The sequence below is a fragment of the Salvia splendens genome, chromosome 8, assembly GCF_004379255.2.
Source record: "Salvia splendens isolate huo1 chromosome 8, SspV2, whole genome shotgun sequence".
In the NCBI taxonomy this organism is placed as follows: domain Eukaryota; kingdom Viridiplantae; phylum Streptophyta; class Magnoliopsida; order Lamiales; family Lamiaceae; genus Salvia; species Salvia splendens.
The window spans coordinates 21,166,148-21,181,690 of NC_056039.1; the positions used below are offsets into that span (position 1 = coordinate 21,166,148).

Here is a 15,543-nt window from a genome sequence, read left to right on the forward strand (position 1 = left end):
AGAGGAATCATTGAACTTAGGTAACACCACAACCCCATACCTTGCATCATGATAGATCTCATAGAGAACAACGCCCAAGAACTTAGATACATGGTTGTCGGAAAGTCATAACAATAGCAAGTATAGAGAGCAACCATACTTGGCCAAGATTCGGATCAGTAAGCCCAAACTCATAGAACTTAAAGGAGAGCCTCACATCTTGGAAAGAGATCAACTATGACAATAGCAATTAAGTCCCAAAGAAGCAGGACCCTTCCCAACGAGTTTTGTTGCAAATTACAAGTAACCATATAACTTATTGAATAACACCAACAAGAAAACAAGTTAAAGCGGAATGGGGAGGGTGACTTAGCTTGTGCGTGGAAGCGACGACGGAGCCCCGGAGAGTCGATTGAGGTGGCGGCGCTGCCGGAGCAGCAGCGCGAGGTGAATGATGGCGAAAGTGAGGCCAACACAAGAAATTTTTAACTGAAGATAAGCTCATCAGGTGGGTTTTCTTTTAAATATCCATCACATTAGTGGGGATGTAAATCAAATACTTGCGAAATTATGAAATGTCATGTTTTTCTCAAATGGAGCTATGATTCTTTTTCAAATTGTTGTTATGCCATAAATATTTGTTTTGATGATGCCTATCTGCGGGCTACATGGCTATTTTGTTTTGGTAACCCCAAAATGTTAAACGAATTCGGGTCTGAGCGTGGGCAGCGTCTCAACATAGACTTGTGTACACGACGAGAGTCGTGAGCCAGCAGGAGGGTTGGCTGGATCTGTGTCCGTGGAAGGTGGCCACCTTCCCGGCATGATGGATTGATGGGTGACCGCGGGAGGTGGGCACCTCCCCGGTGCACGAATGTGCTGGCGGTTGAAAGGACCTTGGGTGCGTAGGTGTCGTTCAAGCAAGGATATATCATACTGATCAGGATAGAGATCCTAACTAACCTAGACTTTGGTTTCAAAGATTCCTCAACCCACTTCTACTGATCAGTATAGTGGTGGTAAGGGTCGAATCCCACAGAGATGGTGCGTTCTTAAACTACCACGGTGACAATTTGGAAGATTTGGTTAGCTACCACGCTTGGGTTGAGTTTCTACCTAGGCTGGAACTTAAAGGAGGTGTTCTACTGGTCAGACGGTAAGGAAAACATTTGGAATGTAACTGCGTACGTGGAATGGGGAGACAATTTTGTAACAGAAAATATTTGGAAGGTACGGGTTTCTATTTTGGGCTAAACAGAATATTTAGAGTGTAGTGGAAGTTTGATGACTAGGCTGACAGGGCTTAACTAAAAGTGAAGGACAAAAGCAAAAGCATCTCGAAAAGTAAGTGGTCCCCTCCAATTGAAATAGACATCATCTTCTTCAACAAACACTTCCAAAATTCAGATAACAATTCCAGATTCAACACGGAAAACTCAGATTAACAACTCACAAACACAGATCCAAAACTAAGAAATCAAATCTGAAATCAAACACTGAAACTGGACTTCTGCATACTGGTCAACATGAAAGAACGAATCAGAAATTAAAACTAAGTTTTGCATGCAACGATCTACTTTCCGATCAAACAGTACTTGTTTATCTATCCTAAAGAAATTAGTTACGTAAACGAAATTGAGAGATTCAGCACCTTAAACACCAAGAAACCTTAGATCTAAGCTAACTAGGCAAGGGAATAAAGAAACACCACAATAAACGAAATGGAAATCAACTTCATAGCATAAACACGTTCGGATCTTCAACAAAGTACTTCAAAAGCAGAAAATATCCAAAGGCAAACAAGATCCAACGTAAGGAAAGCGAGAAATTTAAAACTACGAAAGCAATGTAAAAGTGTTTTGCCACTCCGGGCGATGAGACTCTAAACTACGATCTTGCTGGCTGGAATGGACGATGACTGGAATTCTGGGAACATCTGAACGTCAAGTGATCATGGCTACGGCGAGGCAAGAAGCGGGACACGGCTGAAAGACTGAAACTACCGAGAGAACTTTCTACCTCAAGATGGTGGTGAATGAGTGAATGTGTCTATGTCCCTTTTTCTCCAATTTGGCTTCCTTTTATAGGGAGGCTACCCTTGATTTTAGGGTAAATCCTCGTTGCAATTTGACTTCTTTGCCCTTAATTGTGGGTAATCCGTCCCAGCTATCCGTCTTCTCCATCTCAAGCCGTTTTAGCACGAATACTGATCAGTATGAGATCATGCTGGCGCCTCCTTCACCTGAACATTCCGAAACTTCCCTACTGGCTAGAATGCTTAACCTGCACACTTTAAACAACTGTTTTGCAAATATAACCAATTAAGCACATCATACTGACCCGTAACCAAGGCCTAGAATACGACTTATCAAACTGCTCACACTTACCACAGGCTTGTCCTCAAGCGTGAAGAACAAACAAAGAAAAGAATAAGTCGAATTCTAGCCTGGTTACTCCCCTGACCGACTCTACCTAACTTAGACTCTAAACTATGACGCAAAGAAAAACACAAACAAACACAGAGAAACATAAACACATAAAAGACTGAAAACACATAGATCGGACTATATTTTCAACCATCCCTCCCCTCTGGATCAGGTGCAATCCGGCCTTAGACAGCCTTGAACTTCTGCCACCCCCCTTTTCTCTTCCAGTCAGTATATCTGTTTGTCAAGATCGCCCACACTCTCGGCCCAACACTAGGTTCGCTCAGTCGCTCATACCTCACCAGGAATGTTAGGACTGCATTCTCTCATTATGCTCACCACAATTGCTTCGGACTTAGATTCCACGAGCGGCTACTGAAGTACTTATAGGCTTGTAACGGGGTTGTTGGCTTGTAATGTTTTCGGTGGATGTTCCTAAGGCTCTAAGGTTCAAAATTTCTATTTTTATTTATGCGGGGGGGACTGTGTATATTAGGCTTCTGATCAGTTGCTTTCTTTAGTTGGCGCTTCTGGCTTTGGTCTCCACTGGTCAGTAGCATGTTGTGGCTTCGCCACCCTTATTCCTTCATTCATCTTTTTTTTTGTGGTCAAATCTTTCTGACCATTTTCTTCATTTTCTCGGTTCCCTCTTTTTTTCGTTTTTTTTTTTTCGTTCCTTCGTGGCTTCGCCACCCTTATTCCTTCTTTTCTTTTTTTGGACTGGGAATGACTCCCTGGTCGATTTTCTTCTAACTTTTTCGCCCAGCTGGTTTCTGCTTTTCCGCACTTCTTCCTGGCCAGTAAGCTCCATTTGTTTCATGCCTTACACAGTCCCAGTCGGCTGGGGTGTTTATCTGGGTATATAAAAGGTTAAGAAGAAAGGGTTCTAAAGGCGGTTTTTTTTTTTTTTTTTTTTTTTTTTTTAACGGGGGAGGGTTCCTACTGCCTTCAGTATTTGCTACCCGTGATCACTTCACCCTAGGCGAATTGTGGCAGCCTCTCTTTTCTTTCCAATATATGTGGAAAGTGGTTCCACTTTAAGGCTTATAACTCACATTTTTAGAGGGCTTTCGTGTTTGGCTCTAAGTATGGGCTTTTCTCTCATACTCACCTCATCTATCCTGACTAGGAGGTACTAACGGGGATGGTTTAGGTTTTCCAGCATGTCCTATCTCCCTCAATTCCCCTCACCTTCAGCTCAAGACGGTTGAGTTTTAAGCCCAATCACACACAACATAAAACTAGACCTAACAAAACAACACAAAAGCACAAAGACAAAGACTACACATATATACATACATCCTACTGGCCATTGCGTCCCCCCTCTCACTTCACAAGTGTCTGCCCTCAGATAAGGCTGTGAAGTGGAAAAGGTAATGGCCAGTACGATGGCACACAGACAACAAACAGCAAAACTAAAACAAAAACTTCTCACACTTAGACTATGGAATAGGCTAAGTGAGAGAGGTTTTATCACCTATACAGAGATCAACAAAACATAACCACAAACATATATATACAAACTCCTCATACTTAGACCATGCAATGGGCTAAGTGTGAGCTAACATGCAAGCGACATAGAAAACAAAACAAACACAAACAAAGAAAACAAGCTCCAAAGAAACAAACCCTTAACTTCTCACACTTAGACTATGGAATAGGCTAAGTGTTATGAAGTGGGGTTTGCGCACAAACACAAATTATACTACCTAAACAAAAACCAACTCATAACAACAATACGAAAAGTTAAAAGAAAAACTGAAACTTAAAAAGAAAAATTAACTTGGTCAGTAAGGGGGGGTCTATCGGAGTCTCCTGCTCCTTCGTGGGGCAGGTGGTGCAGGTCGTTCCATCGGTTGGTCCTCCGGTTGGTCTGTCTCCATTCCAGCGTGGTTCTCATCATCCTTTGCCGGCTCCTCGGCAGTTGCCGGCACCTCGGCGTTCTCTTCCTCTTGCTGGCTCGCTGATATTGTGCTTCTTCCTCCTGAGCAGTAGGCTGTGCAGGTTCACCCCCTGCCTTCGTTGGAGTGGCTTGTTCTTCCTCGCTCTCGATCTCTACTGGGTTCTCAGCCGTGTTTGTCTTGGCCTTGCTGGCTGCTCTTTTGCCCAGGCATCGCTGAGATACCCGCGTCTTCAGAACCAATTGCCGCTTCACTGGGTGGGGTTTTAAAACGGGAGGCGTCACAGCTTCCGGTACTTGAGTGTCTACGGTTGGTCTCTCCTCATCTACTTGCATTCGATCATCCCCTGCTTCCACTTGGGTATCAACTGGCTCTGGCCCTGTCTCTTCACTCTGTTCTTCCCTCTCCTCTTCCCCTACTGACTGGGATGCCTTATCCTTCGGTATGGGTTCTGTAAAAGCTTGTTCATCCTCTCCTACTGCCCTCGATGCGAGGTCTAGACCCTCAGCCATTAGAGCAGTATCTTCCCTGCGATTCACCTCTTCCATTATTGATTCAAACTCCGTTTCCGTCATGAGGCCGCGCTTTTGGGCCGACTTATTCAGGTCGATCTCCTCCCTAATTACTTCTTGGAGAACCGCTTCCACTTCTGGCGTCTCCTCAATTCCTTCTCCCCCTTCCTGGTCTTGTTGCTCCCTTCTCAGCCTTTCCGCTCTTTCTTCTTCATCAGAGGCATAATAAGCCGCAATGGCCTCAAGATCCTCAAGTTCGGCTTCCTGGGTCGTCGGAAAAATTCCTTCCGTCTCTGTCATTTCGGCTTCAGTTGGGGGGTTGCTTTCTTGGGGAATCATCGACGGAATCGGCAATGTAGATGAAATAGGCGTCAAGGGCTGCGTAGTGGTTACTGGCATGGTTGCCGCATGAGTTGCTCCGGCTCCGCTCCCTTGCCCTCTACCTTGGTTAAAATACTCTAACTCCGCTGCCCAATTCCTACTCGGATCCTGCAATCGGAGAAACTCCGCCATTGCATCCAGAGAGACCATCGGCGGGGCTTGTTGTGTTGGCGCGGGACGTTGTGGGTTTAGTGGTGGTGGTATTTCAAGGTTTTCTTCCTCACTGGCTTTCTTTGAGGCCGGTTTGATTTTGGTAGCAAATGCTTTCTTCCCCATGGCTGAAAATTAGGGCTTGTAAAGAGTGGAATTTGGTCTTGATATCTGGGAGAAAATGGAAGAAAATGAGGGTTTGTGATTTACGCTTCCTTGAGAGAGTATGGGATAATATCTCTTGAAAAAGGGAATTTGAAAATGAGGGTTTGTGAGGGATAAAGTTTGGGACGGTCGTTTAATTTAGGCGAGAGATAGCAGTTGCAGGTGGTTACAACCGGCTATAGGGAGTTGCCGGTCGCGACGCTTGGACGGAAGGCGGTTAGGAATGCCATAGGATATACAGATTGCCATAGGACGAAGGAAAAGGCCCCATGAAATCCATTCCCCATATGTCGAATAGCTCGCAAACTATTATGGGTACCTGCGGCATTTCGTCCCGGGCAGATATTCCACCGGTCAGTTGGCAACGCTCGCAACTTCTGCAGAACTCGTACGCATCTTTGTTGAGTGTTGGCCAATAAAAGCCGCTATCCATAATCTTCCTTGCCGTCTTCTTGGATCCGAAATGTCCTCCGCATGCTAACGAATGGCAGTGGGTTAGAACATCCCGCTGCTCCCAGTCAGGAATGCACCTTCTTATCACTTGATCGGATCCTACCCTCCATAGGTAGGGGTCGTCCCAAAAGTAGTATTTTGCTTCACTCTTGATCTTCATTCTTTGTGCTTTGGTAACACTTGGTGCTTCTGGAAGTTCTCCAGTTACTAGGTAGTTGGCCAGGTCCGCATACCATGGCTCCTGCCCTACCTTCTCCTTTCCTTTTGCTGTATCATTCTGACCAGTAAGTTTGTACACTTCTTCCCAATCAATTTTCCTGGGCGCAAAAATCACCTCACTTAAATGTTCCTCTGGAAACTTATCATGCACTTCGTCACTGTTTCCATCTTGCATTATTCTGCTCAAATGGTCTGCCACCTTGTTCTCAACTCCTCTCTTATCTTCCACCTCCCAATCAAATTCTTGTAACAAGAGTACCCATCGGATCAAGCGTGGTTTGGATTCCTTCTTGGCAATCAGATACTTAATGGCTGCATGGTCAGTACATACTATGACCTTGGATCCCAACAAATACGGCCGGAACTTCTTGAAAGAATACACCACTGCCAGCATCTCCTTTTCAGTGGTATCGTAATTCCGCTGGGCTTGATTCAAAGTCTTGGACGCATAAAAAATTACGTACCTCTTCCCATCGATCTTCTGACCTAGCACGGCCCCTACCGCAAAGTCGCTGGCGTCGCACATTACTTCGAAAGGATGGTCCCAGTCAGGAGCCCGTATGATAGGTGCGGATATCAGCTTTTCCTTGAGAAGATTGAAAGCAGCCTTGCATAGCTCATCAAAAACGAACTCCACGTCATTTTGAAGTAGTCTGGTAAGGGGTTGGGCGATTTTGGAGAAATCCTTAATAATTCGTCGATAAAATCCGGCATGCCCCAGAAAACCCCTAATCCCCTTCTGATCAGTAGGGAACGGTAATTTAGATATAACGTCCACCTTTGCTCGATCCACCTGGATTCCCCTTTCCGAGACCACGTGTCCCAGAACAATCCCTTCGGTGACCATAAAATGGCACTTTTCAAAGTTCAAAACCAAACTCTTCGCTTGACATCTCTCAAGAACTATATCCAAATGATGAAGGCAAGAATCGAACGAGTCTCCATAGACCGTAAAGTCATCCATGAATATCTCTATGCAATCCTCAATCAAATCAGAAAATATGCTCATCATGCAACGTTGAAACGTACCTGGAGCGTTGCATAGGCCGAAAGGCATGCGCCGGTATGCATAAGTTCCGAATGGGCAAGTAAAGGTGGTCTTATCCTGGTCTTCAGGATCCACGTAGATTTGGAAATATCCGCTGTACCCATCCAAGAAGCAAAAGTACTTCTTCCCAGCGAGTCGCTCCAACATCTGGTCGATAAAAGGCAGAGGGAAGTGATCCTTACTTGTTGCATTGTTCAGCTTGCGGTAATCGATGCACATTCGCCAACCCGTGACTAGCCTCGTTGGAATCAGCTCATTCCTCTAATTTTGGACGACTTGGATTCCCGACTTCTTTGGAACCATGTGGATCGGGCTGACCCACTCACTGTCTGGCACTGAATAGATAATCCCTAGCGACAACAACTTCAAGATTTCCTTCAATATTTCCTCTCGCATGTTAGGGTTTACTTTCCTTTGGGCATCTCGATGTGCCTTTGCTCCCTCTTCCAGCCTAATATGGTGCATGCAGACGTCGGGGCTAATTCCAACTAAATCTGTAAGACTCCATCCAATCGCCTTCTTATTCTTGCTCAGCACGGTCAGTAGCCTGACTTCTTGTTCCTTCGTAAGGCTGCTGCTGATGATCACTGGATAGGAGTCCTCACCTCCGAGGAAGGCATACTTCAAATTCGAGGGTAACTTCTTCAGCTCAACTTGGGGTGGAAGTGTGTCTTCGGTTAGGGGGTTTTTCTCGGATTCTTCCCCTTTTTCTAAATCTCCTTATGATGGTTCTTCTATACTGACTGGTAGCTAAGCCCCTGCGGCTCCTATGAACTCCGACTTTTGACAAAAATCCTTGATTGCTCCTTCAATTTCTTCATCGGTCAACCCCTGGCTACTGATCAGATCACACCATGCAGCAGCTTCTACGTCAGCCTGTTCATAAACATCTAAAGCCTGGAGTCTCTCCTGCAATAGTTCGGTCTCAAGAAAATCTTGGACTAAAGGGTCAATCACATCAACATAGCATAGATTTTCAGAATCAATAGGTTTCTTCATGGCATCATTTATATCAAAGGTAAACTTCTCCCCATGAAAATCAATGCAAATAGTCCCCTCAGCCATATCCACGATCGTCTTGGCCGTTCTCAAAAATGGTCTTCCTAACAAGACTCCACTAGACTCCCTCGCTTCATGCTCACTCATTTTGATCACATAAAAATCAGCAGGGTATGTAAAATCATGCACTCTAACTAATACATCCTCTAAAACTCCCTCCGGACTTATGCATGACCTATCAGCCAGTTGGATCAATACTCTAGTACTTGACAGCCTCACTCCCTTCAACCGGTTATAGATAGACAATGGCATGACATTTATAGACGCCCCCAAATCACACATTGCATGTTCGACCTTCACATCTCCAACAGTTATTGGTAAGGTAAACATACCTGGGTCGGCTCTCTTGGGTGGTAACGTCTCTTGCACTATTGCTGACGCTATCCCTTCCACCATAATCTTGCCATCTTTCTGGGCTCTCCCGGCTATGAAGTCCTTTATGAATTTCCCAAGAGGGGGTAGTTTCACGGCTTGGAGAAATGGTATGGTGACATCCAACTTCCCAAAAATCGACAAATAGTCAACCGGGTTCTCTTTCTTCCTCTTTGTAACAAATCGGAATGGGAATGGTTTCTCCCCTTTTTTCTCATCTACTTGTCCCTTAGCAACCTTCTTGGAGTCTTTCCGGGGTAGTTCCTGAGTCTGGGCTTCCATTCTGGGCTCTTCCTCTCGATGAGGTTCCTTCCTGGTCAGTAGGGTTTCGGGTTCATCTCCTACAATTGGTGTAGCATCCAAGAAGAATGGATCCTGCATCTGAGGCATAGGCCTCCCTAGTTCTTCCGCTGAAATGGTATCGCCTCCTATCTTCGTTCTGTTAGATCCTCCACTAGGTCGTTTGGGTTGAGGCGCGTCATAAGTAGTTCCTGACCTCAACGTAACCTTACTCACATTTGCCTTTTCGGGTATTTGGACTGTAGATGGTAGTTTCCCCGCATTTCCCTTCAAATCACCCACCGAACTGGCCAGTTGGGCTAACTGCCTATTCATCATATCCATGTTCGCCTTATGTTCTTTCTGGGCATTTTGCATCCCCTGCACGACCTCGTTATGGGATTGCAAGTCTCCTTTGATGCTCTGTTGTGACGCTAGCATTTCACCCATCATGTCCTCAACGGACCTCCTTGGCCTGTTCGGATTTTGGAAATGATTCGGCCCTTGGTGTTGATAGTTCTGGAAGTTTTGCTGGCCTTGATTAGGCGGGTATTGGTTATACTGGGCAGGAGGGACGTACTGATCTTGAGGATATTGATTCTGGTGCTGGGCTTGAAACTGATTTTGGTTCTGATGGTGTTGGGGTGCATGATTTGGCTGATTTTGGAAACTGTGGAAGTTTCTCTGGTGGGGTGGTACATAAACAGGATTCGGGTTTTGGCTTTGTGGGCTTTGATTTTGGGTTTGTTGGTTTCTTCCTGACCAGTTGGGCTGGTAGTCTGGGTTTGCTAGTCCACGGTTAGGGTTTTGGTTTGGATTGGGGTTATACTGGTTCTGTCCTTGGTTCTGATTGTGGCCCCCGTCTCCCCATCGAAAGTTTGGATGATCCCTCCATGGTGCATCCCGTTGTCTACCCTGAATCCAATGCCCACTGGAATTGAAGTACCCCGCAGCATTGACCTGTTCCATATTCACGTAGTCACTAGGCTGTTCATAGTTCGGTCCTTGATTTCCCTGTTCTGCACCTTTGTAATTCCCAGCTGGGGGAGATGGTGGGGTGCTTTTCTCGATCGCACTCAGAAGTGACTTCTTCAGCTCATCCATCTTCAAGTCAATTTTCTGCTCCAGTTTATTTTCCTGATCAGTAGACGAGACAACAGCAGCCCGCTCTCGGTTGTATCCTTCCCTTGAATGGTCATACTCTTTTTTTGCATTCAGTAGCTTCCTTAGGACTCTCTTCGCTTCGCTGACCTGTAATTGTGTGAAGCTTCCTCCTGACGATGAATTTGCTAGATCCTTGGTTACCGTGTTCATACCTTCGTAGAAAGTATGATGCACTTCAATGTCCGCCATGCGATGGTTGGGACATGATTCCAAAAGACCCATGTATCTTGCCCAATAATCGCTCAAGGGTTCATCATACCCTTGCTTCACATTAGTTATTTCCCTTTTCAGCGCGCTTGTCTTTGATGACGGGAAAAACTCGCCTAGGAATGCTGACTTGAAATCGGCCCAAGTCTCAATGGAGTTGGGGGGCAGGCGCATGAACCAGGTGTTGGCTTCCCCCTTGAGCACAAATGGCAAGCCTTCAACCTATAATCATCCTCATTCGCTCCTGCTGGTCTCCTCTGCGCCCTACAAATTTTACAAAACTCATGCAGAAACTCATACGGCCCTTCATAGCTCTTCCCACAGTATGTAGGCAGAATCGCGATCACATGAGGCTTCACATCGCAGGCGGTTTGCCCTGGAGTGACGACTATGGCTTGCGATGGTTCTCCCTCGGTATGCGCGTTAAGGGTACCGATCTCTGGATCCTCATCTCCGTTGGCGGCCATCTGAATTGGAATGCCTTCCAACAGTGGTATCTCCTCTGGTATTGGTCCTTCTATGTTGTATTGCTCTTCGTCGCTACTCGAACCTAAGTCAGATAAAGCCGTCGACAACCCGGATCGAGTGGTTACGAGTATCAATCCTCACTGAAGTATCTTCGGCCTCCACTGGTCAGGAGCCGAACTGCTTCTCATAAACTGAAAAGAAAAGAAAAAAAAGAAAGGTTATGCACAATATATACACCGAAGTATCACTCACAGTAATTGCAAATAACGCTATCCATCCCCGGCAACGGCGCCATTTGAAAGGACCTTGGGTGTGTAGGTGTCGTTCAAGCAAGGATATATCCTACTGATCAGGATAGAGATCCTAACTAACCTAGACCTTGGTTTCAAAGATTCCTCAACCCACTTCTACTGATCAGTATAGTGGTGGTAAGGGTCGAATCCCACAGAGATGGTGCGTTCTTAAACTACCGCGGTGACAATTTGGAAGATTTGGTTAGCTACCACGCTTGGGTTGAGTTTCTACCTAGGCTGGAACTTAAAGGAGGTGTTCTACTGGTCAGACGGTAAGGAAAACATTTGGAATGTAACTGCGTACGTGGAATGGGGAGACAATTTTGTAACAGAAAATATTTGGAAGGTACGGGTTTCTATTTTGGGCTAAACAGAATATTCAGAGTGTAGTGGAAGTTTGATGACTAGGCTGACAGGGCTTAACTAAAAGTGAAGGACAAAAGCAAAAGCATCTCGAAAAGTAAGTGGTCCCCTCCAATTGAAATAGACATCATCTTCTTCAACAAACACTTCCAAAATTCAGATAACAATTCCAGATTCAACACGGAAAACTCAGATTAACAACTCACAAACACAGATCCAAAACTAAGAAATCAAATCTGAAATCAAACACTGAAACTGGACTTCTGCATACTGGTCAACATGAAAGAACGAATCAGAAATTAAAACTAAGTTTTGCATGCAACGATCTACTTTCCGATCAAACAGTACTTGTTTATCTATCCTAAAGAAATTAGTTACGTAAACGAAATTGAGAGATTCAGCACCTTAAACACCAAGAAACCTTAGATCTAAGCTAACTAGGCAAGGGAATAAACGAAACGGAAATCAACTTCATAGCATAAACACGTTCGGATCTTCAACAAAGTACTTCAAAAGCAGAAAATATCCAAAGGCAAACAAGATCCAACGTAAGGAAAGCGAGAAATTTAAAACTACGAAAGCAATGTAAAAGTGTTTTGCCACTCCGGGCGATGAGACTTTAAACTACGATCTTGCTGGCTGGAATGGACGATGACTGGAATTCTGGGAACATCTGAACGTCAAGAGATCATGGCTACGGCGAGGCAAGAAGCGGGACACGGCTGAAAGACTGAAACTACCGAGAGAACTTTCTACCTCAAGATGGTGGTGAATGAGTGAATGTGTCTATGTCCCTTTTTCTCCAATTTGGCTTCCTTTTATAGGGAGGCTACCCTTGATTTTAGGGTAAATCCTCGTTGCAATTTGACTTCTTTGCCCTTAATTGTGGGTAATCCGTCCCAGCTATCCGTCTTCTCCATCTCAAGCCGTTTTAGCACGAATACTGATCAGTATGAGATCATGCTGGCGCCTCCTTCACCTGAACATTCCGAAACTTCCCTACTGGCTAGAATGCTTAACCTGCACACTTTAAACAACTGTTTTGCAAATATAACCAATTAAGCACCTCATACTGACCCGTAACCAAGGCCTAGAATACGACTTATCAGCGGTCACGCCACATTTATACGAGCGGTCATGCCACATTTATAAGGTAACACGGTAAGTTCTAAACAAAGAAAACTAAGAATTTCACAACCTAGATAGGCCTAGACTACCTATCGCGAAAGGTTGCAATGTCAGTCCTATTATTTCTAAGCCTTATTGAAATAAGATGACGTTGGTGTGGTATAGCACTGAATGGATCTAACAGCAAGATGAGTCTTTATGCTATCTACTGAAAGACGAGGTCTTGATAATTAATTTCTTAATCAATGTACGTTAGCATTGAGCATACGATATTGAGTATTTACTACTTTGACTTACCAAAGGTGCGGGTTTTTCATCACCCAACAATCCAGGTATATTGGGTAGTGGCGATCATTATCTAGCGGTGCTAGGATTGCTATTGCGTTGAATCGTGCGCAAGGAGAGTCTCGTTTGAAACAAGGTTTTATTATTCGGAACCTAGCTAGTTGGAGTTTAATTACTCTATGAATAATAAATAAGAGTTTCTTGCTAAGTCCACTCTTGGAGATTAAAATATGTTAATTAATTAAGTCCATAGCAGACAATAATTAATTAATGGATGTTTCTATGTTAAGCACGGGAAATAAATTAAATACAATTAAAGGAAACCCAGAATACTTGTAATTTCGTATTTGGAAGGCAGTGCAATATTACTTCTGTAGTGGCTGCTTGTAATATTCCAATTTATATTAAATTGTGGGTTCAATTTAATTAGTAAAAAGCTAATTGGGTGAGGCATTTTCCAAATTCTTCCTTAGATCCCTGACTGTGCCCAATATGTGACTTAATATAAATAGGAGAATAAAGGAGACAAAAAACATGATTATTATTGTTGAGAATTTTCGTCCCCCTAAAAGAAAGAGAGAGTTCGAAATTTTGCCTCCTCTGTGAGCTGAGTTCTGTCTTCGTTATTCAAGTCCTAGTATGTTGGTGAGATTTGCCTGCACAAATATCAGTGTATAGTCCGGGACACCAGTCAGAAGGTCCGAGGTCGAGTACTAAAGATCTTTACATGGAGAAGACTCAAGCCATCATCGATTCTTGATTGAATCAACAACGTAAATTAGCTAATTCCGTAGTAAGCATGTTTTAGGGATTTTATATGCTAAAGCATGTTTTAATTCAAGTTATGAGCATGATACATGTGATAATTACGCGAATAGAATTTGTCTAAATAATCTGCTAAATAGATCAAATTTATGTGATCGGTAAATTTCTGCACGCTTCCGCTCCCAACCCCTTCAAGTTATCCTATTAGCTGACAAGTCATGCATAAACCCAGAGGGAGTTCTGGAGAATGTGATCGTGAGGGTGCACAATTTCTTATATCCGGCGGATTTCCATGTAATCCGAATGAACGAGTCAGACGTAGGGGTATCAAGTGGAGTTTTGTTGGGGAGGCCATTCCTGAGTACGTCTAAGACCATAATTGATGTCAGCGATGGCAAAATTTGTCTTGATTATCATGGTAAAAAATTCACGTTCAACATTGATGAAGCCATCAAGAAGCCTCAAGACATGGAGAATCTGCACTCTCTTGATGTAATTAGGTCTTTAGTTCAGGCGTTCCTTGAAATTGAACTCCTACAAGGGCAACTTGAGGCTGCTGAGTTGGATGATTCCATTAACAAAGAGGTGACCCGTATTTGTGGAAAATGGGAATTGATCAGGTCATCAGGAGGTGCATTCCAGAGTGGGATCAGGAAGACATATTGGTTCATTGTCACTCTCTTGCATGTGGTGGTCATTTCGGTCCTAAGAAGAGAGCGATGAAGATTCTAGACAGTGGATTCTATTGGCTAGATCTTCATAAGGACGCCTATGAATTCTGCAGAAGGTGTAGCCAGTGTCAGTTAACTAGTGGGATTTCTACCAAAGATGAGATGGCACAAGTACCCATCGTGGTATGTGAAATATTTGATGTATGGGAAATGGATTTTATGGGACCTTTTCCTTCATCCTATGGGAACTCGTACATTCTAGTCGCAGTCGACTATGTGTCTAAGTGGGTGGAAGCCAAGGCAACAGTGACCTGTGAGGCTTAGGAGGTCTCAAAGTTTCTGAAGTCCAATATATTCAATAGGTATGGAGTCCCTAAGGCTATTATCTCGGACCAAGGCACGCATTTTTGCAATCGCACAATCGAAGCTCTAATGAAGAAGTATGGGGTGAACCACCGACTGTCCACTCCTTACCATCCACAAAGTAATGTTCAGGCTGAAATTTCGAACAGGGAGATTAAAAGCATCCTAGAAAAAACAGTGAGTCCATCAAGTAAGGACTGGAGCAAGAGGTTGGACGATGCCTTGTGGGACTATCGCACTGCGTACAAAACTCCAATCGGCATGTCACCATACAGGCTGGTTTTTGGGAAATGTGCCACCTCCCTGTAGGCATTGAACATAAAGCTTACTGGGCAGTTAAGGAAATGAATATGCAACCCAAGGTGTGTGGTGAAGAAAGGAAATCCAACTGCAAGAATTGGAAGAACTCATGCTCAAATCCTATGATGAGGCCATGTGGTACAAAGAGAAAACCAAGCTGTGGCATGACAAAAACCTGAGGATGAAAAAAGCTGCACGTGGGGCAAAAAGTCTTGTTGTTCCAGTCAAGACTCAAACTGATGCTTGGGAAGCTGAAATCAAAATGGGCGGGACCATATACCATCATTGCCCTTCGAGCAAAACGGAGCAGTGAAATCAAAATGGATGGGACCATATACCATCACTGCCCTTCGAGCAAACGGAGCAGTGGAACTTCAATGGAGTGATCCTAAATCTACCCATTCATGGTTAATGGTCATAGGGTGAAGCCATTTAGGGACAACTCAGAGGTGCGCACAGTGGAAGAAATTCCACTGTTCACAACTGAAGTTCTCACCTAAATTGATCAACTTGTAAATGTTCTGGGTGATCCACTTGATCAGTTGAACGAAGCATGTCGAATCAGGAATAGATCAAGTGAATCCCTAGAGCA

At 44.3% G+C, this 15,543-nt stretch overlaps 1 protein-coding gene across 1 annotated transcript; it reads left to right on the forward strand.

Annotated features, from left to right (window-relative positions):
- Positions 1-14,720: 14,720 nt before the first annotated feature.
- Positions 14,721-15,264, forward strand: LOC121745911. Its single transcript, XM_042139855.1, has 2 exons — positions 14,721-14,956; positions 15,027-15,264. The coding sequence occupies exons 1-2, from the start codon at positions 14,721-14,723 to the stop codon at positions 15,262-15,264; spliced, it is 474 nt and encodes a 157-aa protein (XP_041995789.1).
- The last annotated feature ends 279 nt before the right edge of the window (positions 15,265-15,543 follow it).

Coding starts and splice junctions, on each gene's coding strand:
- LOC121745911 (XM_042139855.1), top strand. CDS start 14,721: ATGAAGAAGTATGGGGTGAACCACCGACTGTCCACTCCTTACCATCCA. Junction 14,957..15,026: donor GGGAAATGTGCCACCTCCCT/GTAGGCATTGAA, acceptor TGTGTGGTGAAG/AAAGGAAATCCAACTGCAAG.